The 25,361-nt window shown below is 37.9% G+C and overlaps 1 protein-coding gene across 4 annotated transcripts; it reads left to right on the top strand.

Moving 5' to 3' along the window:
* Positions 1-1,784: 1,784 nt before the first annotated feature.
* FXR1 (fragile X mental retardation, autosomal homolog 1) lies at positions 1,785-25,361 on the top strand. 4 transcript variants are annotated; one of them, XM_010074840.1, is made up of 17 exons: positions 1,785-1,831; positions 6,018-6,111; positions 7,351-7,422; positions 8,713-8,861; positions 9,312-9,405; positions 10,289-10,405; positions 10,501-10,671; positions 12,794-12,872; positions 15,422-15,531; positions 16,239-16,325; positions 17,070-17,127; positions 17,215-17,277; positions 18,922-19,125; positions 19,837-20,037; positions 20,801-20,881; positions 23,385-23,476; positions 24,342-25,361. In XM_010074840.1, exons 3-17 carry the CDS (start codon positions 7,408-7,410, stop codon positions 24,510-24,512), a joined length of 1,692 nt encoding a protein of 563 aa, XP_010073142.1. In that variant the 5' UTR covers positions 1,785-1,831; positions 6,018-6,111; positions 7,351-7,407; the 3' UTR covers positions 24,513-25,361. The 4 variants fall into 4 exon arrangements, with proteins under 4 accessions (XP_010073142.1, XP_010073141.1, XP_010073139.1 ...); XM_010074839.1 differs by lacking the exon at positions 20,801-20,881; XM_010074837.1 differs by having other exon boundaries at positions 17,070-17,277.

The raw sequence follows: 25,361 nt of genomic DNA, 5'->3' as shown, positions 1-25,361 counted from the left end.
GCATGGACTTGGTGCACAGTGCTGTGACTTGAGTGTTCTGTCCCTGGATAGACTTTGAATGAATTGTAGTAGAACAACTTCTATTTACTGCACTTTATGCCATGTTAATTCATCCCCATGGTGGGGCATGTTTAAACGGGACATTGGTAGCATAGATTTAGTAAAAGTTCTGCTTTACCTCCATTGTTAGCTAACATGTACTTCAGGCAGTAAAGTTTAGTATGCTCTTTGCAACCTTAGACAGACATAGCTTCAGTATTCCTGTCCAGTTTACCTGTCCAGAAACTTTCATCTTGAAACAAAGTCCCTGATTACAGGTGTATTTTATTGCCAACTTTTTCAATTGCTTACCTTTCAAAGAAAGACGTCTGCCTGCCTTCCCTTGCGGTGGCAGGATGGCCTTTGAAAGGGTTTATTTTATTAGGAACACACTGAGTGGTTCAACAAGGTGATTTCTGGTGACCTGCTTTGTTCAGGATTGCCAGTATGCTTTCTGCTAGAACTAGTCTTCTGTGTTGCTGGTGGATAGTTCTGAGTGAAGGTCAGGGAGCAGAAAAGCAGGTTTTGAGGAAACGCCTTTGCAGCATTACCCAAGTAGGAGTTCAGGTAAAAGGATATTTGTATATATAGGCCCTTTACAACCAGCTGTCAGTAGGGGCTACTTTACTGTCCGTCATTACATTGAGGGATCTCCTGTGTGAAAGTTTATCTTTCCCTGAGCTGACACATAATACCTCTGTGGGCTAGCTGCTCCTTGCACAGTTGATCTGTTCTTCGTCCTCCTCAGCTGGCAGTTTCTTAAGTGGAGATAATCCATTCAGCAGATTTCCTGGAACCTCTCTTAACATAGCGACGCAATGAGACGCAACTCCCTTACTCCTTTAAAAGTGCAGGTTCCTCCTCAACCTCCTGTGCTTGGGCACATGCCAGGCTACAGCAAAAGCAGGAGTAGTTGGAAAGATCTTTCTTGGCCCTTTGTCTGCTTGATGCCTGCCTGCCTTAACCAAGAGATGTAGGAAATTAATTTCTGCATGGATCCTTGAGTTCAACTGTATCTATCAGGTTGTTCTTTGTCTTTAGGTGTTTGACATAGTGCCTCCTAAAGAAGCCTTTTCTTTTTCAAGAGAAAGGGAAGAGGGATTTCCCCACAATTGTTCAGAGATCATCATAATGTGACACCAAAAAAAAGTGAAATATATTCTTTCTTTGTTTTCCTGTGAGGTCTTACAGGTATTTGGCCTCGTGCAGTCCTCAATTTGGTACTTGAAAGATAATACCCTAGCTGGCTCTATGGCAGCCTGCATTGCCAAATTTTATCCAAGCTTTCTGTCATACCGTTCTGAAGGGCAGATGTTTGGGATTCAGTTTTGTGTTGAGCAGAACACCTATAAAGCAAGTAGTGCTGTCCACAGCTATTGGACATTGTATTGTGTGTTGTACTAGTTGCCCTGAGCCTGGATCTCTCTCATTTTGTTCTTGTAAAACAGTAGTGCGCACTTGTAGATAAAATACGAAACTCTGATAGAGTTTTCAGTTGTAAATGTGCCGGTCTGATTTGAGCAGTCATTTGAAACAATACACGTGCAGTGTATTTCTTCGAATAGCCAACTGAGAATATCAGCAATCTCCAGTGAACGGCGGGATCGTGTCTTGGAACTTTCCTAAACTGGAACCACAGTATTAGTGGTGATCGACTGGCGTAGTTTCGGTCTGTATTGAAACTGATGCCTTGTTTTGATTTCACATGCATTCTTACAATAAAAATGTTTTTGTTTTAGGGATTTATCAAGGATGTTCATGAGGACTCGCTCACAGTTGTATTTGAAAACAAGTAAGTATTTTTATTTAAAAGTAATCATTTGAGTATTAGGTTAGTATTTTGATTTTGTTGTTTTGGTGGTGTGTTCTGTTTGTTTTGACATTAAGAGGCAGTAGATTTCATTAGAAAGGTATAGAAGTACAAGCTCCCTATTCTGTTCAGACTACATTCTTGAATCGCTGTATCAGAATTCAAACTCATTGCTTGCAGTCCTTTACATTTTTTTGGTGTCTCCAGTGATGCCCATTGATGTGACAACTAAATTTAATTAAAATACTAATCAGTGGCCGAGGCCTGATGCTCTTGTACTAAAGTAGACAAAGGGAAAATACCAAAATACTTCTATTAAATAAACAATTCTCTGTATGTCTAATGTGAGGAATACGGATCAGTGTTCTCAACCAGAGAGGAATAGATAGAAGTATCCTGACAGTGATGATTTTTCTTTTTATCTATTAAGAAAATAAATATACATACATAGCCAGTCTAAAGACCTGACATTTTTTAGTGTATGAGTGCAAGTCTGTCAGCAAATCTGGAGAAAGAATTATCCCCAAGGCCGCCTTCATTTAATATAGAAACACGCAGTGCTACTAGGGACTTGTAGTGGCAAGTCGAAGATAATCCATGGGATGATAAAGTACAAACGAAAACCTGTTGTTAAGCGTTCAGATTGATAACACCATGGATTACCTGGGAGATTCCAGGGATAATTTAAGATATTCTGGGAGCTACATTCTCTTTCCTGTTTCCCTTCCAGTTGCTAGGTGGAGATCCTAAAAGTGTGTCAGCTTTTGGTGGGAAAATTGTTACTAAACTCTGCCGGCAGCAACCTGTAGATTAGTCTTTTAACCTTTCTTCCAGAAAGATTGCTGGGTAGTAATGGTAATACTAGGGAGCGTGTGAGTGTGTGTTTATTATAAACAGTGTTTTGTAATCCTGAATATATAATCCTAGGATCTACGTGTATACATTCATACTTATATATTTTTATATGTGTGTATATATATACATACACACAGATGTATACAAATAAATCTGGGGGGAGCAGCGGAAGAAGTAATCCTAGGGTTGACCCTGCAAAAGTCCAGTCTTTGTTTCTTTCTAATGTGTATTTTGTTGCCCTTCTTTGATGAAAAATAGTTAGAAGATGAGGTGGCAACCATAATACTAACACTTACTGCAGTACGGTGGATGTGGAAGTTACTGTCTCCTAGGTTTTCATACCCTCACCCCAAAACCCAACAAACAGAAAAAACAACTTGGGTCCTTCATCCTATCCATGATCTGAGAAGATGTGACAAATCTTCAGTTTCATATTCAACACCCATGTAGCTTTTTGTTAAGGTAGGAGGCTCTTTGACATCAACATTGTAGAGACCAAGTAAGCGAAAGGAAGTGCCTGTGGTTCACAGCAGGGGTCTAATTGTTGGCAAACGTGTTGCCAGTGTTTAGTATCCATGTCATCTGTGTGTTCTACAGAGAGCCTGGCAGTAGCAGCCATATTCCAAAAAGGATGGGCTACAACATATGGCGAGTGTTTTGTTGACCAAAAATAGGTCTTATCAGGAAGTGTGTATACAGTTCTAGACTAATTATTCTGTGGTATAAATCTGATAAATTATTACGCATTTTACTGAGTTAAATTCATAAGGGCTTTAGTAGAACCAAAGCTGGCAAGTGTCCTGTCCTGAATGCATCATTCAGTTGTGACAGTGATCAGCACTAACGAAGTAAATGCATCTACTCTGCTAAAGGCAGTCTAAATTTTTAGTTTGCGTTTTCTGCTATTGTGGACCAGTCTTTATCTACAGATAGTGTAAGGTTCCCAAGTTGGTGTACTAGCACAGACTGCTAATGACGATTTTGTGACCATAGCAATAATTAATCTCTGAGCAGGTATCCTTGGTTGTTTTAAGAACCGTTTTTTGGAGGTAAGGAGACAGAGAATGAATGCAGCTGCTTCAGGAACCGGAAACTTATTACTGTATGAGACAGAAAATTGGGTCTTGAGGTGCAATTTCATATAGGCCCACTAGAGTTTGACGCAGCCATATTGAAGAAAACAGTCTCTGTTGTAAGAAGCAAGCACTTCCTTTTTTTGTAATTTATTAGGCATCAGTTCTGTCAGATCCTCTTAAGTAATTTGTAGTGAGTCACAAGTAATTTCTTAAAACTTTTTTCTTTTTTTTTTTTTTTGCATTTCACCAGTGAAATGCTTCAATTTTGGACTTTTTGCTAGTGAAACTTTGACTCCTTGTATTCTGAAAACAGCCTTCTGTGTGCTTTTCCACTGTTTTATAAAAAAATACCAAAGCATCTTGCAGTTGATAAGGGTAAGTCATTATTGGCCCATCTGCTTCTAGCAGATGGAGTTCTTTTAGATGATTAGAGGTGGAACCAAAATCAGCCTACTGCAGCTTCAGGTGGATTTTATTGAAGGTACAAGGTCTCTTCAATCATAGCATCTCATTATGGGCATTTTATAACTTTCTGTAAGTTCCCGTTTGCTAGATTCTTTAACTACAAGGCAGAGTTGACGCTCTCAAGAGAACTTTAAGCAGCTCACTTGCGTTTACAACATTTTTGATCCTGTTCGGTTATGATTATTATGCTCATAGGGTTTCTAAACTGAAGTTGTATGTATGCTATAATTTAGGGAATGCATTTTGTCCTCAATTCTTACTATTTGCCTTTGCATCGGTGACAGTAATAGCTTCATGAAGGCAGAGAGGGGAAGGAAAAGCACAAACCCTGGGTTCAGTGGCCATTGTAGTTGCAAGGGCAGTTGAATTGCAAGTTGTTTTTGCCAGCCCCCTTCACCATTTCTCAGAAATAGAATGAATTGAATAACATTTTATGGTCAAAATACTTTCCAGCTTCAACAAAAGCTGTCCATGATCTTCATGGGGTTTTTTTCTTGCTTTTCAAAGTTCCACTGTAGTTAGAAGAAAAATTAAGCATATAATAATGGCTAGAGCAAAACCAAATGGATACCTTACATCTTTAAGTGAGGTACTTGAGTGTAAGCTGTCTTTTCAGAGGAAATTATAAATGTGTCCATCCTGTAGGAAGCGGCAGAAGTGCCCTTTGCTCCTAATGCTGAGAATTGTTCCACTAACCTAGGCTGCTCTGTCTGTATGTATTAGAAGTAAGCAAAACAAATTACTTGTGGTAACCCTTACTGTTAACAAGTTGGTTCTGGATCCTGTCGGTACTTGATGTGAACTGTGATTAAGATGGGCATAAATTATGGACATTGGAATGCTTTGTCAGATAGCACATCAAAGTCCCTCAGGTATTGTAAGTTAATAAGTTCTTTGAGGGTTGTTTTGTCTCTGTTGTTATTTCAACCTCTGTAGCCTACAGTTGGGTTTCTAACTGAAAGAGGAAGGAGCAGCTGGTGGTATTCTGTGACATTCACAGAGTAGAAGGGAAAGGGATTTCAGGAGAAGCAGAGGGTGTGAGTTGATCCAGCAGTCTTTATAAAATGCACCTAATATATACACTTCTACAAGTAGAATGCTTTGTAGAGTCAGCTATGGTAAAATAAATAGCCTTTCTGTGCAAGAAGGTAAAATTCTAATTTTATCTGTCTAGTAATAATTGGTATTGATAAGCAGATACAAAGGTATGTTTTGAACTGAATCCATTTGCCACACACTTATTGAGGAATGATAACAAGTTTATAGGTAAAAATATAAAGTTTTGTTAATGATCAGAGTCTGATTTTCCTGGAATATTTAAAACATTGGTTGTGAGCAGTTGAAATGTGAAGTATGTGGTGAAAAAATGCACGAACCCCGTGGTGAAAAAATGCACGAACCCCATGGTGAACTGCACAGATAAGCTTACATCCATGTAAAAGCTTTGTAACTTGAACAGTAGAAATGTAAGTACATCATCTACTAATCTTTTCACTGGGATTTTGTGGAAGCTATTTAGTGAACCAGTCAAGTTCAATTTTTAAATTAACTTAAAAATTGTTTTGTCATTAAATATCTTCCCACGTATTATTTTTGTCTTTACAGAGTTATTTTGGTCCTTTGCTTTTATAAGGTTTGCTTTCTAGCAATGAAGAAACAGACTTGGTTATATGGAAAGAGCGAGTTTTAACTAAACTTGGAGTTTTAAAAATAAACTAAGAAAACAGCAGGAAAATTCTAGAAATAATGTGTAATGTCTCTTCAACTTTCAGTTGGCAACCAGAGCGCCAGGTACCCTTTAATGAAGTCAGATTACCACCACCCCCTGATATCAAAAAAGAAATTGGTGAAGGAGATGAAGTGGAGGTGAGTTTATCCTAATGGACTGTCCTGGTACATAATTGGTGGTCCGTTCAAGGTGGTGATGATGATTATACGTACATTAGCAAAGCGAAGATTTAAAATGGAGCATGTCTCTAGTAATGGATTTATGTTTTCAGTGAAACGGTGACATTTCAGTTTTTTCACAGAATTATCAATGGAACTTCTAAAGAATCTAAAACTTTAGGTAATCTTAATTTTAGATCTGGAATGTAACTGTTGGAAATGTTTTGATGTGAAGAAGCCTTAAAACTCTTCCAATAACAAGAGTTCTAACCCAGATGAAATATCTGGTACAATCTGGTAGGAAATTGTGTGAATTATACTGATTCACAAAGAAACGGTGTTAATTGGAATTGATGTATTAAACTGGGAAATTAAAAGGTGCATGTTCTGTTCCCAGCTCATTGTAGTGTCCTTAGTAATTTAGTAATCAGTTTCACTTCTACTTTTCACTTTACTTGTCCTTCAAATCAAGGTAATGGGTTTCTTTAGGATACCATTCTAGTTTAGGGCTAGTAATCTAAGAAACAGTATAGTACAGGTCCTGGGTTTTTCTGTTATTTTCTTTGAAATACGTCCTATTTGTTGGCTTTGGTAGAGGTTAAATGTAAAGGATCATTTTCTGTGTCCTTGCTATTGCGAAACTTCTTGTTTAGTCTGCATGCAGATGACTTTGGCCTGTCAGAAGTGTATAAGGAATAAACGAAACTTAGAGAAGATGAGAGAAATGGAAGGAGTCATCTGCTCTGTATCTGATCTTACATTAACTTGGTAGCATTTGTTGGAGTATGTAGTCATATGATGACTTTGTTCATTTGCTAGTCCTACGTATATCAAGTAAGCCAAGGACAAAACAAAAGTCTTAACTGGGGAGTTACTTCTATGTGTGAACTTTCGGTGTGACAACAGTGTTTGAATTTGGTGAGGAGTTGCACCTGAATAAGCACTGAGCCAAGGTTTTGTCTTCCTTTAGAGATTTATATTGAATTATCAGTAATCTATGCAAAGGAAGTCCATTCACAGTCCTTGTAGTGCAAAATAATAAAAACCTGTGCAAGAAGCGTGTGCCTGGGTAATTTATGCAAAAATTACTTTTGTGTAGCATACTGATCCATTTTAATAAAAGGAGAAAAGTTGAGGTGTTCTTTCTTCATTGTATGTGCAGGCAAGTGAATTATGTCTGTATGTGCTCTCAGTGTTTCTTACCACTTTCATTTTCAGGTTTATTCTAGAGCAAATGACCAAGAACCTTGTGGCTGGTGGCTGGCAAAAGTTCGAATGATGAAAGGAGAGGTAAATTATTTTAAAACCTACTGATTTCATGCTGTTACGTTAAATACAGAAAATATGAAAGATCTTTGTGATGGACAAGTTATGAAGAAAGTACTGCCCGTACTAAGCCATGACAAAACAGAATTCTAAGTTGAGATCACTTTGGAGTGACCTGTGCTGCTTTACACGACTGTGTTTTTATAGCTGAGCAAGTCGCTTCTGTTATTAGTAGTTCAATTGCTTGGTGGAGGAGAGGACTGTCTGCATACATAAGAACAGGACTTCTAACGGACCTACTCTGTGACTTGAACTTGGTGATAAAAGTTAAGTAAAGCAGTATGCTTCACCTATGGTTAAAGTCAAGTGTTTAAACTCCATAAATTAAGCATGCTGTAGCTATCAGTGTGTGTTGCTGTGGGTTCTTTTTTGTGTGTGTATTTCTAGTGAGCGTAGTGGAAAGACACTGGTTGATTTGCTTTTACATATGTCAAGTTTGTATTTTACTGTTGGCTACTAGGGGTTGCACCTGCAAAGTAACTTGTAGGTGGAAACACTTAAGTGTATAGAGCTCTGGCAGGATCTGATACAGTCTCATTAAAGCTTTGTTCTGTGAAATGACAGCAAGAGAATTTAAGTTCATAGTAGGAAGGATCCTGTGTTTTGATGCTTCTACTGCATTAGATTTCTAAAACCAAAGGAAACATGGTTGAGGAAAAAAAGGTCCAAATTCTGCTATTGTTTAAAAACCCTCAACAAGTAGTAACTGCTACTGAACTCTGAGGGCAAAGTGGTGGTGAACTGGAAGATGCTGTGTCTTGATCCTTGTGGATGAAGAGCTTGTTAAGAAGACAAGAGAAAAGGAGACAAACTCATTTAAATGATAGTGTGTCATTTGAGGCTAATCTGCTTCTCTTATGTTACAGAAATTTGGAATTTTACTATCAGTTACCTTGCTATGCTACTTATTTCAAAAAAGTAGTAAAGGAAACATTCCAGATTCTGAATTTAGGTGCAGTTTTATCCAATTGTTCACTTTCTAGTATTTTTGTAAGGAAAAAAGTGATTTTTCATCTCCAGGTGGCTGGTATCTTTATGGGACTGAAGTTGTGTGGACATGGTGCCCTGACTTCACTGAGGTATCAGATGGGTACTGAAATATGTCCAGGCTCATTTGTGTAGAATTGTAGTATTATATCAACTCAGATTTATGTTTTAGTATGTATATTCATATTTTGTACTTTCTTGGTGATGATGCTACTTCATCTTTGTTGTTCCCTACTGATTACCATTTAAAAAAAAATTCTTCCATAGTTTTATGTCATTGAATATGCTGCTTGTGATGCCACTTACAATGAGATTGTCACTTATGAACGACTCCGACCTGTGAATCAAAATAAAACTGTCAAAAAGAACACCTTTTTCAAGTGCACGGTGGATGTTCCTGAAGATCTGAGAGATGCGTGAGTAGCTCTTCTCACTTTAATATGGCATTTACTGTATTTGAGGAGGAAACCCTCCCCCTTGGCTTGTATTTTAGAGGCCAGTTTACAGGTCAGTGAAGAGCCATAAGGGTGCTGTGGCTGCAGTAGCGATTTTAGAAACTGCTGACTGGTATCCCTGCCGAGCATTTGGGGTGGGGACAAAAAGCAAGTTCCGAGATGGAAGCTTCAGGTCTTGGTTTAGGCTTGCACAGGTGATGCAGTCCCAGTGAGCCTCTGGTACTGAGACTTGTCAAATAGCCACGATGGCATATAGTCCACAGAGGAAAAGCCCTGGAACCATGTTAAGGAGAATGGGAATCTTCCAGTTTCTGGGCAGTCTTTGCTGTAAGCGTTCTTGGTTCTGGTGGTGATATTACATGTTCTGTTTTGATGCAGCTTGTTGAAGTAACAATCATTTTATCTCCTTAGGTGTGCTAACGAAAATGCACATAAAGATTTCAAGAAAGCTGTGGGAGCATGTCGAATTTTTTATCACGCTGAAACTGGTCAACTAATAATACTGGTAAGTAATCATTTCTGTGTGCATGTTGCATGAGTTTTCAGTATGTTATTTATGGGAAGTATCTGGCCAGCTGTATTGTATGGAAAATAGTTCAACTTGTCCAGCTATGTAAATTATGAGAGATTTAATATAAGTAGATGTGTTTAAATTAGTCTTCGGGGTTAGGCCTTTTGGCATGACTACAAGTACTGCACTGCTTACAGCCTGAATTTAGGAGCAGCTTTCAGTCTCATTGTTTTTATGATTTTTGTCGTCCACAACTGAGTGCCGTTTCACTGATTTGTGCAGATGGCTCGAGGCTTACTCTGCTCTGGAGCAGTAGGTTTTCCCTCCATACTGTGTTACACTGTGTGCTTTGACCTACAGCTGGGTTTCCACGTGAAGGACTGCACCAGTTCACCATTGCCATTAAGGAATTGTTCACTTTGATTCTTCTGTGATGGTTTTCTCTTATTATGTAGGCTTTTCCCAGCATTAGTTTCTCTTCACAGTTCTGTTTACTTAATATTATCCGCTTGAACCTCAGAATCCAGAATTGTGTTTTCCTTGCTTATTTCCTTAGCTCTGCAATTCAGACAGTGAGTGACAAGTATGTGTATGGTAGAATGATACTTAATTTGTTTGTCTGGGGAACATGAAGGGGAAAGAGGTACTGTGTATATCCAGTAGCAAAATCTTTAGTGTCAAATACACTGTGAGAACAGAAAATTGTTGGTTTCCAGAGGTGGAGCTGACTTTCTCATGCTTTGTGTAGAGGAAGAGTAATGTCCATGTAACTACTGGAAATTTGGATCGTGTTTATGATTTAGTTTAAGTAGGTTCCTGATTTATTCTTTAAATGTGGATTTGGTTAAAAAATGAAACTGTTCCTTCTGTTTTGTAGTCTGCCAGTGAAGCAACAGTGAAGAGAGTGAATATACTGAGTGACATGCATTTGCGCAGCATTCGTACCAAACTTATGCTTATGTCAAGAAATGAAGAAGCTACAAAACACTTAGAAGTAAGCCATAGCTTGTAAATCTTGTTGCTTGAAACTGAGCACATAGCTGTACATTACATGGAGTGCATGTGGCTGACTTGTTTTCTTTCCTTCAGTGCACAAAACAGCTTGCTGCAGCATTTCATGAGGAATTTGTAGTCAGAGAAGATTTAATGGGACTTGCTATAGGAACGCATGGCAGTAACATCCAACAAGCCAGAAAGGTTCCAGGAGTTACTGCCATTGAACTTGAGGAGGATACTGGTACTTTCAGAATCTATGGAGAGGTAAGGGGGAAACTGTATGAATCTGAGCATTTCTGTATCTGCTGTTAGAGGGGTGAGAGCTGTACCCAGAACAAAGAACTGGGAACAGCTGAGTAGTAGTCTGAGTCTCTATGTGTGTGTTTTACACTATGGCAGCTTGTACTGCATGTGCTGGAAATACGAGACTTCATTGCAGTGGTGACCTCCGTAAGATGTGTTCTGTCCTGATCAGTCCAAGTGCTGGTGCACAGTTTCTGTAACTGCACTGTACATCTCTGTCAACCTGCGAGAAATGTTGTTTGCTCCTATTTTAATCACAGATTTTTATTTTTTTCCCTCCAGACTGTATATGCTGTTCTTGTTGGTTCTCTCCCTGATTTATTTGTAGTTTGTGTGGTGTGGTGTGGTGTCTGCTCCTCTGACCTAGCCAAATGTGTTAGAGCATATATCTGCTGCTTCTGAGCCTTTATTTTGGCAATTTAATGCTGGCTTTGAGAAAATAATGCTGGTTTGCTTCAAGTTAATCCCATTTGTGTGCCTCTCTAACTGATGAACTTTAAATCTCACAAGTGCTTTGAAATGTGGCTGGTCTTTGGACCAAAACAATTCAGGAGGCAGAAGAGAAGTGACAAAGATGCCACTGTCACCAGGGCCCTGTCAGAACATTTCTTGAGGGTTTTTATCCCATGTTACTGACTCTACAGGTGCCACCAACACCTGGGTCTCTGGTGTTAATGCTTTTAGAAATCCTTGGTTGTCTGCTGTTTCAGGAATCTGTGGTTTTGATTTATGTATGCTTCATGCATGTCAGGAGTAGAACCTGGTTGTGATCCAAGGGTCAGATGAAGTTGGTATTGCTGAGGGGAGGCCAAGAGTAGCATATGTAGTGTATTCTGGTTTTGATCTCTTTAATGTGAATGATGTGATGCTGAAACTTGCAGAAAGGTTACAACTGTCACCAGCCTCTTACAGTAGTGCACAGCAATGATTATAAAGACCAGATGCCCCCTAAATAAAATGCCTTTAGACACATCCAGCCTTGTCTTTCCTAGAAGTGATAGCTGCTTCTAAAAAAGCCAGGCAACCTAAATATTCCACATGATGAGGGTTTCAGCCTCTGCATGCACTTGTGTACTCTTTTTTTCCTCTTTTCCGCTGACGTTGGCAAGCAGCTAGGTCCGAGTGGCTGAGTGCATGGGTGACAGTTTGAGGCTGTGAGATGTGTGGGAGTGGTGATGCCGTGTCTGACATGGCAGTCAGGGTCCCATAGCTAATGGTTTGTTTGAATAAAAGTTCAGTGTTGCTTAGGGCCAGAATCTTCAAGGGGAGGAACAGGGAGATAGAGAATATTGGAAAGCTATGTGATTAGAGGGAAGCTAAACTGTATGGGGTGCTGTTCATGCTTTTTCCTTGTCTGGTCAAGACCACTTTGATTCCAAGACCCTTCCCCTTCTGCCTGAACTGCTGCTTGTGGTACCTCCATCCAGAAAAACTGGATGGTTCCAAAGCAGTTTAGAGGAAAATGCAGAGACAAACTACAGTGTTACGGCTTGCCCATCTGATCAGAGCCATGATAGTCTTCTTTCACTGCAGCGTCAGGTGAAATGAGATGTGTGATCCAAAGTTTCTTTTGACATAGTAGCCTTGTAAGCTTAAGTTTCTTTGAATGCTGGTAGGACTTCTTACAAATTTATTTCTTTTCAGTACAGAATCTTGGTGACAATTGTTACATTGATTTTGTTTTTTTAATAAATGGATTCTAGATTTAAAAATTATGTCTTTATTTTCGAGAAAAATAATTAGCCAGTTTTTCCCAATTAATGTCTACCAGAAACTGCTTCAAGATATATCTGTAAGATATTTTGTCTGGTGTTTACTTGTAATAAGTTGCAGATAATATTTTAAAAAATGTTAAAATAGCATGCAAAAGTTGTTTTATTCATTACTGGTGCTTTGCTTGTGAAAATTTTGTTTAATTTTTTCTATAACATTTAGTTAAAAAATAGATTAATCCTGTCTCTGTTCTTCTCCTTTTGAAAATTTTTTTTTTTATGTTTGGAAGGCTTGCAGCTGTTGCTGTGAGGTTTTATTTTTAACATATTACATTCACAAATAAACTCCTTTTCTTTAAATTCATTTCTAGACTGCTGATGCAGTAAAAAAGGCTAGAAGTTACTTGGAATTTGTGGAGGATTTTATTCAAGTTCCCAGGAACCTTGTTGGTACGTAATACTGCTAAAACTTAACAACTTGAGGAAAGGGAGCCTAATCAGCATGTCTTTGCAAAGAAGATTTAGATGCCAGTACAATATTTGATTTCTCTATTTAAGTAGAAAGAGGTTAATCTTTTAAAACTGTATGTATCAGGGAATTATTAAGAAATTACATGTATTATTGTTGAATAATGCTTTGCCAGGATTTTAACACTTTAAAAGGTTTGATTACAGACTTGTACTATCTAATTTAATGGTAATATTTGAAGTTCAGATTCTATTAAAAATCTAAATTGACTACTTAGAAGTGGTGAAACTAAATTCCAGAGTTTAATGTGGAAGTACTACAGCTGAGTTGCAAGAATGATGCAAGACAATTCTCGTGTAACTGCTTCCTCCTGGGTTCAGATTTGTTGGAGGTGGTGGCTGGGTGGTGAGCTGCTGTATAAATAAGCTGCACTTGTCAGTCTCATCCGCAGTCTAGAAATGGGCATATTTCCATGTTTCAGTTTTATGAAGGTGTAGCTTCCCAAAATTTCGAAATACATATTATGGTAGCTTCTGTCTTATAAGCTACCTAGAGGTGGGGCTAGTCTCTGTTCCCCTGCAAGAAAAAAACACAACTTTCCCTAGTCCAGTCTTCACAGGGTGCTTTTTCCATTTCCCTCGTTCTACTCCTGCTGCTGGTGCTCTCTGAGTCTGGCAGCTTCCTGCTCGACATCAGCAGCTCCCAGACAGTGCAAGTGTGAAGGGAGTGTTGAGAGTGCAGGTGTAGTTTGGATTAGCCAAAACAGAGGTGGAAAACCATGCTGTAACCTCTCATGGGTTGGGGCTTATAACTTGCACATTATAAACTGTATAATCTAAGTAATTTGTGTGCAAACTCCTAAAAAATATTCTTTCAAGGTTTTGTAACTTGAGCAAGTTAAGGTGTAGTGTTTTGTTGGGTTTTTTTAATAGGACCTCTGCAAATGATGTATCTGTTGCAACTTGATTCTCATCTACCAAATGCTAAAGCTTGTTCCAGCATTTAGCAAATTAATTGTTAGTTTGTACATCAACGCTTTTTCTTCTCTAATCTCATTCAGCAAAACTAGTTGAACCAAGGAACTTTCCTATATCTAATGTTTTACAAATTGAGGTTTGGCGTATTTTGGTTAGCATTCTAACCAGTGCGAATATTCCCATACAGGAATCATGGCACTAGTCAAAGTAACGCATTTAACTGAGAACGCTCCTTTCAATCCGTTGCGATACCCATTATGACTGAGGCAGACGTCTTGTTGACATCGCCTATGGTCACACACATACGCAGACATTTAACCAGGCTTTATGAGGAGAAGCGTAGTGATCGTTGATGACTCAAATTGAAGATAGCACACTGTACCCAATGCATTTCTTTCTGTACCAAGACAGAAGAGTGCCATCTGCTGAGCTGCCAGTTACAGCTACTGAAGCTCCTGGGGACCGAGGGCTTTTTCCCAAATACTGGCTGGCCATTATCCATCGAAAAATGTTTAACACTGTGATGAGCGTGGTTTGTTTTAGTAGTAGTAACAGGATCACCATGTAAAATGAAACTGTGGACGTACAGAATGATTAGCTGTAGCATGTGTTTTTTTAAGACAAAAAGATACAAAAAAACACATGCTGAGCTTTTTGAACTGTTCAGGAAAGGAAACAATTTTTAATGCTTTTTGCACTTTGTGTCATGTTGATATCTGCTGTAAAGAATGTTCTTTATGGAGCATTCCACCACACAATTTTGGCTGTTACACCCTTTTTTCAGAGGTTCTACCTTCCTGTACTCATAATCTCAACCTAAATGTTTCTAAGCACCATGCCATATATCTGTAGCTGGGATGAAGAAATGTTTCTGCATAACTTTAGTTTAAGGAAGAGCTAGAATCTTTTCATAAGGGAGCAAAGGAGTCGGTTTTTTGATATTTAAACATTCAAGTTCTGAAGAACTTTTTTGTTTAGATCCCACACATGATCTCAAAGTAAATATTGTAAAGGTAACATGGGAAGTACGGGCAGTACTCACATTTGTTATCAAGGCAAAACTAATTTTCAGAAAACAATTATGTAGTTTTAAGATTTTTTTTTTTAAGAGGCTCCCAACAAATGTATATTGTATATGCCTGTCAAAATGTCACAAAGGATTGAATGAGGGCACACGTAGAGTCAGGGGTCGAAATAATTTTGATATATGAAGTTAAAATAGGAATTTGCAAAACTTCTGTGCTATTTTACTTGGTCTGGTTCTATTTGAAAATTGTGTGTAGTGGTTATCTTCATCAATACTTGTGATTTTATGCATATATATAGAGAAAGTGAGTTTAATTTTGGAGCTTTTTTACCTTTTCTGGCACAGTGTGAGGTTTTCTTTGGGGTTTTTTGTGCCTCTGAAGTGGGAGAAAACCTTGAAACAAAGTGAATGGTAAAGGAGAGTCAGGTGGTTGTTACAATTCTGTTGTATGCAACTTAAAATATCAAGAAACCCATTAAAATAGTTTGTACACGGGTGCAAAATTAACCATTCTTACCCTCTGAAGGAAAAGTTATTGGAAAAAATGGAAAAGTGATTCAGGAGATTGTAGACAAGTCTGGAGTCGTCAGGGTGAGAATTGAAGGAGATAATGAAAATAAACTGCCTCGTGAAGATGTAAGTACTTTCTTCCTATGATTAGATTTTTATTTTCAAAACCAGTCATGTTGAATCTTTTAACAAAGAATATGTAGGAAATTATATGCAGAAAGTGAGAATGTTGGGGGCATGCCTCGAGTGCAGCCTTTGTGGTCTCTGCACCCTTTTTTTCACGGCTAACCTGTAATGGGGTGCTGTCTGTGTTACAGAAACGTGGTGGCTGGGGTTTGGGTAGTTTCCTAGGATAGGTGCTTGTGGATTGTTTAACGAAGCCAGTTCTAGAACTTTTCTGTGGATATAGAGAGCACCATTTTGAAGGTTTTTTTAGATTGGCACCTTGCAGTAAATTTTACATTAAACAATTCAAGAAAGGTTTTAATTAACTATTGGACACCTGTTGATAAAGTGTGGATGCTTCTACACACCTACTGTCACAAACACAGACTGCAGTTGTGTTGTATGGGGGGCACTATGAACACTACGTGTCGGGTTATCTCAACTGCCAGAGTAGGTTGTTGGGAAAGCTGGATAGTTTGAAGACCTTAATGTATGAGCCTCTACCCGCACCCTAGTCTGCATCTGTGCAGCCCAAGATCCAGTTACTATCTTTGCTTGTTTAGCTCACTTCTGTAATATAAACAGATTATTTAATAATTTAAACAGAAAGCATTGTTTTGATGATAACATTCTTCCTGAAAATAAGATCTGACATTTTGTTCCTGTAGGGAATGGTACCATTTGTATTTGTTGGTACTAAAGAAAGCATCGGAAATGTCCAAGTTCTCTTAGAATACCACATTTCGTATCTCAAGGTAAGTGAATTCCAGAAGAAATAATACGTAGAGGAAACTTTGGTTGAAGTAACAGAGGTTTTTGAGTGACAACTTCAGTGGGATTTGCAATTGATGAACTCTGTAAATTGGGATTTAAGGTTTGTTACCTTGAACCCACCCCTTGCCCATAAGTGTTAGGGACACCTTTAAATACGTTATCATGGTTACTCAGTACTGTTGGCATTGAAAGGATTGGACTGTAAAGATCACTGGTTTAAGTGGCATTTGAGAAGTAACGTGCAAGTGTTTTTGTCTGTGTTAGTGTTCTGTTGCTCTGAGGTTAATGCTCTGTTGGGGTAGGATGGAATCTTTGATAATATCTCACTAATACTAGGTAGTATTAGAACAATTATGCATTTAGATTAGTTGGCTTTATATGGAGTTGTGATGTTGACTTAAAAGAAATAAAGAATTAATTTGAATAATGTTGCTTTGTCTGTTTGCTTTTTTTTAAATTTGACTAGAAAACCTGTGGTGAAGTGTAGTTAAGAAAGATAATAATAGTCTTAAAACCAATTATTGAAGAGCAAGATTTCAGATTTCTTCCAAAACACAGAGACTGCAGAACTCGTAGGTGAATTCTGTTGCTTGCAGTCACCTTCAAGGTGATATTAACACTCTTCCAGGAATGCTGGTTTGTAAGGTGACTGGAAGCACAGTGGTATTTTGTGAGGGGAAAGAACATTCCCTCTCAGCAATTTGTTTTTGTTTCCTTTTGTGTAGGAGGTAGAACAACTAAGACTGGAAAGGCTCCAGATTGATGAACAATTGCGTCAGATTGGTATGGGTTTCAGACCTTCTTCTGCTAGAGTTCCTGAAAAAGAAAAGGGTTACACAACCGATGAGAGCACCCTCTCCTCGGTGCAAGGTTCCAGATCCTACAGTGGAAGAGGGAGAGGCCGCAGGGGCCCCAATTACACATCGGGTTATGGTGAGTTTTCTTGAGCATCTGTTGAGCGAGTCCTCGTTATACTTTTGAATCCATAAATGTCTCTAGATTTCTTTGTGTTCAGCATCGTTGAGTGAAGGTAGGGTTGAAATATAGCATTGCCATTTTATTTTTTACATAGCTGAAAGCACCTAATTAGATCTACATTCTTGTTGAAGTTAAGTTTTAAATTGAAAAAATGAGCAAACTGAACTCTGGTAAGAACTTGTCCTTCAACAGTAGTACTTATATTGTACAAAGCTGGAGAAGAGCTACAGATACTCTTCAGAAGACATAAGTTAAAAAAAAAATCTGTAATTAGCATTAGCTGTTTTGATTGAGGAGGAGAAGATCATGTCTGTGATCATGGCCATCTTACAAATGTGTTTTTGACAAGTAAAGCAAAATAATCTAAAATGGAGACAGCACAAAATCCTTTTTTTTTTTTCCAATTTGGTTAGGAACTAACTGCATTTAAGATGTAGTTAGATATTCTGATGTATTTGTAAATTAACAAGGAACTGCTATTCAGTTCCCTAGAGGTGTGCACATCCGCTTTTCATTCAGCAGCAGCAGCTCCCCAAATGGAGACAGTCTGCAGTCTGCATGTCAATGTAGATGTATTTCACAAAGAAACATAGGTGCTCCAGTAAACAAACAAAAAATCTACTTATTCACTATAGTAAATTACTCTTGATCATCTAGATGTAGCTCACTTCTGTTACAAAATCAGACAAGACCTTTTATGGATGTTATAGTCTGTCGCTGACTGTACCTTCCAGGATCACACCATGTTGGTCAGGTTGATTCTGATGGTCGTGCTGATGTTTGTAACTTCATTTTTTACTATTTCACAATGAATTGTTTGACTAAACTGTAATGAAAGCTGTTTGTTTATGTACATACAGACTTTCATTTGGAAGACTCCTTCCCCCCCTCCCCAAAAGGGTTAGAAACATATGGGTCTAAATACCTTTATTCCAGAATGGTTAGTAGAGGTCCTGGATGTTTAAAATAAATAGGTGTTGAATTTTTTAGTAAAAAGCTGTGTGGGTTTGATTAGGTCAGAGACAGTGGGGGATTATGGACGCTGTTTAATATAAACAGTTAAATTGTTCAAGCAGCATTACAAGAGCCAGAAGAGGTTGCTTAGCAACAGCCATCAGAGCTATAAGGTGGCAAAGTTGTCCTTGGGAATTTCAGAGAAGTTGCCTAGAAACTGCACTAAATGCCTGCAGTGTGTACACAAAGAGAGGAAGTGCTGTTTAATCCTGGATTTATCCATGTATGTAAATTACGGTTTTGGTAATCTTTGAGCTCTTAGTTCTCATGTTATTAAAAACAGACGGTAGGTTGAAAATCTTAGAAATGTGGGTAACGTCTGCTCTATCTGTATTTCATGTGTGCATATATTTTTATACATGTGTATGCATAAAATAACATATATTAATGTGGTTTTAGAAGTGTATATTAATAAACGTAATTTTTATATTTATACATTTTATATATATAAAATACTTACATATGTGTATGTATATATATAAAAAAACAGCCATGCTAGTTGCTAGACTTCTTTGCGAATGTGAAACCAGAATATAATCCCAAATTTCATATTCATTTCCAATTTTCTTTTCCCTCTTGTACAAGGTACAAACTCTGAGCTCTCTAATCCCTCTGAAACAGAATCTGAGAGAAAAGATGAACTTAGTGACTGGTCCTTGGCAGGAGAAGATGACAGAGAAAGCAGACATCAACGTGACAATAGACGACGTCCTGGAGGACGAGGCCGTAGTGTATCTGGAGGTCGTGGGCGTGGTGGACCTCGTGGTGGCAAGTCATCCATTAGCTCTGGTACTGTGTTTCAAATGTGGTTTGAATTTAGTTTTCGTTCCTGGCAATTTTCTGTATAACCCCTTGCTATTTTAAAATACTCCATTTTTACGCTATAATCTTAAAACTGTGGGATTTCAGTAGAGTTGTGTGATAGTTTCTTTTCGTACACTGTGCTGTTAGATTCTTATTCATTTCTCTTCTGCTCACAGTGATCTTCATTTCCTTCCTCTACTACAACCATAATGATGCTATTATCAAAGTTTATAAATCTTTGGCATGTTCCCTATGGCTGCCTTCTGAATTAAGCTTATGTTTAGATACAGAATGTGAGAAGAAATTATAGACTGGAAGTTATCTTATGTTTTAACAGAATTTGACTGTGCTAATTGATAACAATTTACACAACACTTCAATAGTGTCAGAAGTACCATGCTGCTATGAAGTGAAAGAACATTTAGCAGTTTTAAGTAAAAGTTCTCTAAATGTCACCTTGGAAATTTTTGTAGTGAAATAAAAAAAGTGCTTGTTGTGGTGCCTTGGAATATTTACTGTTGGATTAGAGTCAGAGAGGAACCATTATGAAATGATACATACTGTAGTTCTGTGCATTACACCTTTTCGTAAGGTTGCTTTATATTTTGAAACTTTCAAACACAGATGGAAGCAGCCTGGAAATTAAATTATATGTAACTACAGTATCTTAGATGGAAACTTTTTTTGTTTCTTTAGTGCTTAAAGATCCAGACAGCAACCCTTACAGCTTGCTTGATAACACAGAATCAGACCAGACTGTGGATACTGATGCTAGTGAATCTCACCATAGTAGTAACCGTCGCAGGAGGTCACGCAGGCGAAGGACTGATGAAGATGCTGTTCTTATGGATGGAATGACAGAGTCTGATACAGCTTCTGTTAATGAGAATGGTTTAGGTATGTAAACAGTTGGATGATAGTCCCAGAACAAGCTGAGAAAAAAATGTGTTGTCCATGTAAGTGTAGTGAAACACTTGTTTGTTTTTGTTAGTGACGAATCGTTGTTCTGTTAAAGGTTGCTGTCTGATTAACGAAAGACTTCCACTGTGGCTCTGCCATGAAATCTCCCATTCACTGAGCTCCACTAGTATTTTCATATGCCTCCTTTGTAAGAACTGTCTGATGGAGACACCAAAGACTTAACTTGTGTTTCCCATGAGTATTGCTGTTTTCATAGGCACAGTGCTGTTGGATCAGCATTCTATTTTGTCCTCGGTAATTAGGGAAGCTACTTAAGCAGCTGTTAATTTGTCTCTACCCAGCTTCTGCTCTTCTGCTCAAGTACTTTCCCTCAGTAAATTCTCTTGACGCTCACTGGGACAAGAACATTATCTGTTGCTTAATAATGTAGAAAAACCCCTTCTTCTTTCATGGGTTATATGGCTAAAATCTGACATATGGTTACTTATTAAATAAATGAAATCTGAGGTCATTAAGCATATGCCTAAATGTTTTAATGAGCCAAAAGCAAAAAAGTAAAATTTAGCTGTTGTGTTATTGTGTATGTTTTCAGTATAATACTGTTTATCTTTAAGCCTGTCTTATTTAGCCTGTCTCTTTAATAGAAGCAATTTTAAATGCCCCATGCTGAAACTGCTGAAGAACTTATTTATTTATTTTATCATCAGAAATAGTTCATGGTTAAACTTTGCAATTGCAGATGATAGTGACAAAAAACCCCAGCGACGCAATCGTAGCCGCAGGCGTCGCTTCAGGGGTCAGGCAGAAGATAGACAGCCAGGTAATTCGAGTGGAGCTGTGGGTAATCTCAGGTCAAAAGCATGAGAGAATGTTGTGTCTGCTGTTTTACATATAGCTGCATAATATAAAAAGGTTACTCAATGACTAATAAGACTACTAGATAAAGATGAAAGACATTTCTTCTACTAGGAGAACTTACCAAAGTTCTTAATCTGCCTAATGAAACTAATTTATAATGTCTAACTTTTTGCTTGGACATAGAGTTATGCTTCTGATCCAGTTATCATTGAAGTCAACAGCCATGCTGCTGTTGACTACAGTGGTCCAGGATCAAGACAAATGTGAAGGTTCATGATCTGCACTCACTTGCATCTGTGCACTTGCATTGAATGTGACACAACCTTTTCGGCACTGGCTGAGAAGCCAAGAGTTGGAATGGCAGGGTGTGGGTGCCCTGGCAGAGCACCGGGAGGGAACTCGCGTGGCATCTGCCAGCCCCGTGCCTGTATTAAACGGCTGCTATCAGTCCTCGGCTTTTGTGAATATTTTTAAGTCCTCTACAAATTGAGGGTGGGAAGGAGGAGGAATCTAAATGAAATTGCATGTTTCCAGTTTTTTGTTGTTGTGGCTTGTTGCATTTCTTTTGTGTGTACTAACACTTGAAATGTTAAAGGTGAACTAGCTGATTTTCAGTATAAATGCCCGATTTGAGAAAATGCTTGTACATACATGGCATAAGAACAGAAGGTCTTCTAGTTGACAGGCTCAGAATTTCACCCATATTTGTCTTCCTTATATCTGTGGTCCTCACACAACATTTGATTAGGAAGAAAAAAGTTGTTGAGTTACACTAATTAAAACCTGGGGGCAGAAAAAAAACTCAAAACGCCCCACCAAAGTAACCCATTACTTCTCAACATTCTAGTTTTGTAACAGTGATATGCATTTATTAAGGGGTGGAAAAAGTACAAATGGATTTCAGTTTATACTTCTGAGAAACTAATTTCAGCCACCAACATGAAGAGATGTTAGCCATCTCTACAAAAGCTTTGATATTTCTCTTATAAATCTAAGTATTCTAACAACCCAGAATTTCCCAAACAAGATTTCTCAGGTTTTTTTCCTATTGATGTCTTTGTTCAAGATACCATTTTCAGTTTGCGTAATAAATATTTTTAAATATGACAGTAAGAGCATGAGTAGTTATACTGTCTTTGTGAAAAATGCTCTAATGTTTTAATTTCACTCACTGAACACTTACTAAGGATTTATGATGAGATTAAGATAGAAGGAATTCCCCGCCAGATGCTAACAACATGCTGCAGTCATTTAGCTGTAAATTTGATTTACATTGCTATATGTGTTGGGTTCTAGCTACATATTTGAATATTAAGAAACAATATCTTACTCTGTATGCATTAAATATGCTTCATCTGTATATTAGAGGAGTTGGGTATAAACTCCTTTTTAGAGAAATAATTCTCCTCGTGCAGGAACTCACTTGTCTTGACAATTATGCAAGTACCCAGTTGTAGGAAGTCCAGTTGCTGTAACAGACAATTCACATGTTGTGCTTCCTATTCTGATGTAGGTTCCCTGCACAATCATTCCTAAATCCAGAAAAACAGTTCACCTGAATGCATGATATACTAAATAAAATTGACTGTACTGGCCAACAGATGACGCTTGCCAACTCTAATGCGCTTTAGCTCATCAAAGCTACAAGTGTGTATTTAAATTTGTAGTACTATGTATTCTAAAGATAGAACTGACTCGCAGTTGGTGTGGTTACAAGAGGGTGGGACAAGACAAAACCAGGCTCCAAGGGCATGTTCTGAGGTGGTAAGAAGAAAAGAGGTCAGACAGCCCCTGGCTGGCATCCAGCAAGCGTAGCTGCAGCAGTGCAAACACGGCTGTCCTGCCTTTGAGCACTGGCTTGCTCATAGAGAGCCACTTCAAGTGTCTGTACACACACCACAATTAATGCACCCACCCACAAGCCCGAGTTAACTGTGTGGATTGCGTTTTGAATACCAGGAGGAGGGTGAGTTCTCTTGCCAATCGCTTCATGAAGTAACACAGATTTGAATGCTGCTTTATCGTAAGTGATACCCTACTCTGAACCTCCCCAATTCTTTTCATATTTTAACTTACCTTAATTTTATTAGTGTGAAATTCTTCACTACTCGAGATAATAAAACCCCAATGACAAACAGTCTAGTTTAAAGAGCTGCAGTCTGATCCCTTTGAACCCAGTACAGAAAGCCCTTATTTTCCAATAAAACTTAACAATTGCACCAAAACTACTATTTTATTAACTTTAAGATTCCACCTTGAGATCATCATGTTGCCACTGATTTCAGTGAAACAGTATTTAACAGAAACAAATTGATCCTTGCTGTGTAGCTGATACCTGCAAGTGTGAAGGCCTTTTGTGAGATGTCCCCCAGTTACAGCATAACTTGTACAGAAAAGACAGATGAAGCTTAATGCTAAATTGGACTTCTGATGTGAGCATCACTGTGATTTTTTTCTTTGAACAGTAACAGTAGCTGATTATATATCACGAGCTGAATCTCAAAGTAGACAGAGAAACCCTCCAAAGGAGACACTAGCCAAAACCAAGAAAGAAACGGTAAGATAATTTTTTTAAAAATGTGTATTTCCTTTTTTTCTCTTCCCTTGCAGCAAAACAGTAAAGGAGTGCTTCATTTAGATTGCACTTGAGTTCAAGAAAAATTAAAAGCAAAAAATGTCAGAGAATAAACAGAACTGACATAGACTTATACTGTCACTGCAGACTAGTATCCAGTGTAATGCTCAAATTAAGTCTTCATGCATTTTAAAACACTTATTAATGTAGCATTACTTAATAAAATGGGAAAATTATCCATGGATGAGTCGGGAAAACTAATCCTTAGAACGCTTTATAGATAGAGGATACTAGGTAGCATGTTTAGTGACTTGTACACGCTATTTGAGTAAGAATTAATGTTACAAAGACTGTAGATGTGAGATCTGTTCTCCTTAGAGGATCAGAGTGGCATTACATATCATAAAAAAATATTCAGAACTGAATAAAGCAGAATTCCTTTACTTCTAAAGTAACATTGAACTTAGGGCTACAAGTTATGTCTGAGCTTATCAAAATAGGGAAGATGCATTAACAAAGTAATTAACAAAATCTAATCTTACTATAGACTTTGAAAGGAGTGTAAAACTCAACTTTTCAGTTAACTTCTTTGAAAAATTGAAATAGTGAAATAAACCCTTCTGGGTGTGCTGTCTCAGGGCAACCTTGGCAGGATTTCCTCACAAGTGTCTGACACAGCAGTAACCTGTAAATTAACCAGGTAAGGAACAGGATGCTGTGACAGGATACTGGCACAGACAGACAAGAGGTGTTTCCTATTGCAAAGCTGCTGTGTGAGCCAGGGGAAAAATTAGATTACACTATTCTGATGGAATTTTAAAAATTATCCTGGTTTTGTTTTTGCAAGGCAAAAGATGCGATTGATGAAAACAGCCCTTCTGAAAAGGCCGTGAACGGTCCTGCTACAGCTCCTGGGGATGAGCCTTCTAAACTACAGCACAGTCCTGATGAAAAGAAAGTTACCGTTCAAGAGGATGGAAATAATCAGGAAGAAGCCGTGCTGAATGGTGTTTCATAAACTGAAGTTCCTAGTTTACAGTTCTTTTACATTACATTTAAAATAGTGCTTGTATAAGCTTGCCAAAGATAGAATATGGATCGCCAGTCTTGACACCGCACTTTCAGTTCCTCCATTTTGGAATACAGAAAGGGGAGGGATCCTGAAGAAATCATATGTTAAACATACTTTGACACCTACTGTGTTATAAATATATCATCAGATGTGCCTTGAGATAGTATATGTAACATTTAAATAAACAAAATTGCTGGCTATAGGAAATGTTATTTTGTTTTCAAAATATGGCAAAGATGTGAGGGGGATCCCTAACATAATACTCTTTATGAAAGCATTAGCTGCTTTTGTTACATTTTTAATAATATGCAACCACTTCTTCACCTGAGGAATACTAGAAAGAAATGCAGTCTAAAATATTTTGCACTGAAATGTAATTTCTCCATTAGTTTAGTCTGGAAACTGGTCTGTTTTAATACATGTTTTTTAAATGCTGTATGTAGAGGAAAAATCTGCAGACCACTGGAATACATTTGTTAAATTCTCATAATCTGCAGGGATACTGGGTGACATTGGCAGTGACTGTTCTACATTGAGGCTTTGTTTGGTTTATTTATTAAACTGTACAGTATTTAAAAATCAAACATAGCTTTAGTTAACACTAAGCTGAATTAGTCATGTCCATTAAGACATAACCTGAACTACTGAAAAGATCAATTTCCAGAAAGTTTATTCTGTATAAACTACATATGTTAGTCCTTAGTAGAGTATTTTTATTTTTGTTTTGGTTGTTTGATGTGCAATATGGTTTTTTTTGTATGCTGGTAGTAAAAGAAAATAAACTTTGATCTTCCA

Source organism: Pterocles gutturalis, unplaced genomic scaffold, assembly GCF_000699245.1.
Source record: "Pterocles gutturalis isolate BGI_N339 unplaced genomic scaffold, ASM69924v1 scaffold45852, whole genome shotgun sequence".
NCBI classification, from domain to species: domain Eukaryota; kingdom Metazoa; phylum Chordata; class Aves; order Pterocliformes; family Pteroclidae; genus Pterocles; species Pterocles gutturalis.
Note: the sequence above shows the minus strand (reverse complement) of the source record. Positions and strands in the feature narration are given on the sequence as shown.

Bases quoted from the DNA above. Each gene is read 5' to 3' on its own strand.
- FXR1 (XM_010074837.1), top strand. The intron at 10,672-12,793 runs GTAAGGGGGAAA...ATTCATTTCTAG, and splicing joins CTTTCAGAATCTATGGAGAG to ACTGCTGATGCAGTAAAAAA. The intron at 12,873-15,421 runs GTACGTAATACT...TACCCTCTGAAG, and splicing joins AGTTCCCAGGAACCTTGTTG to GAAAAGTTATTGGAAAAAAT.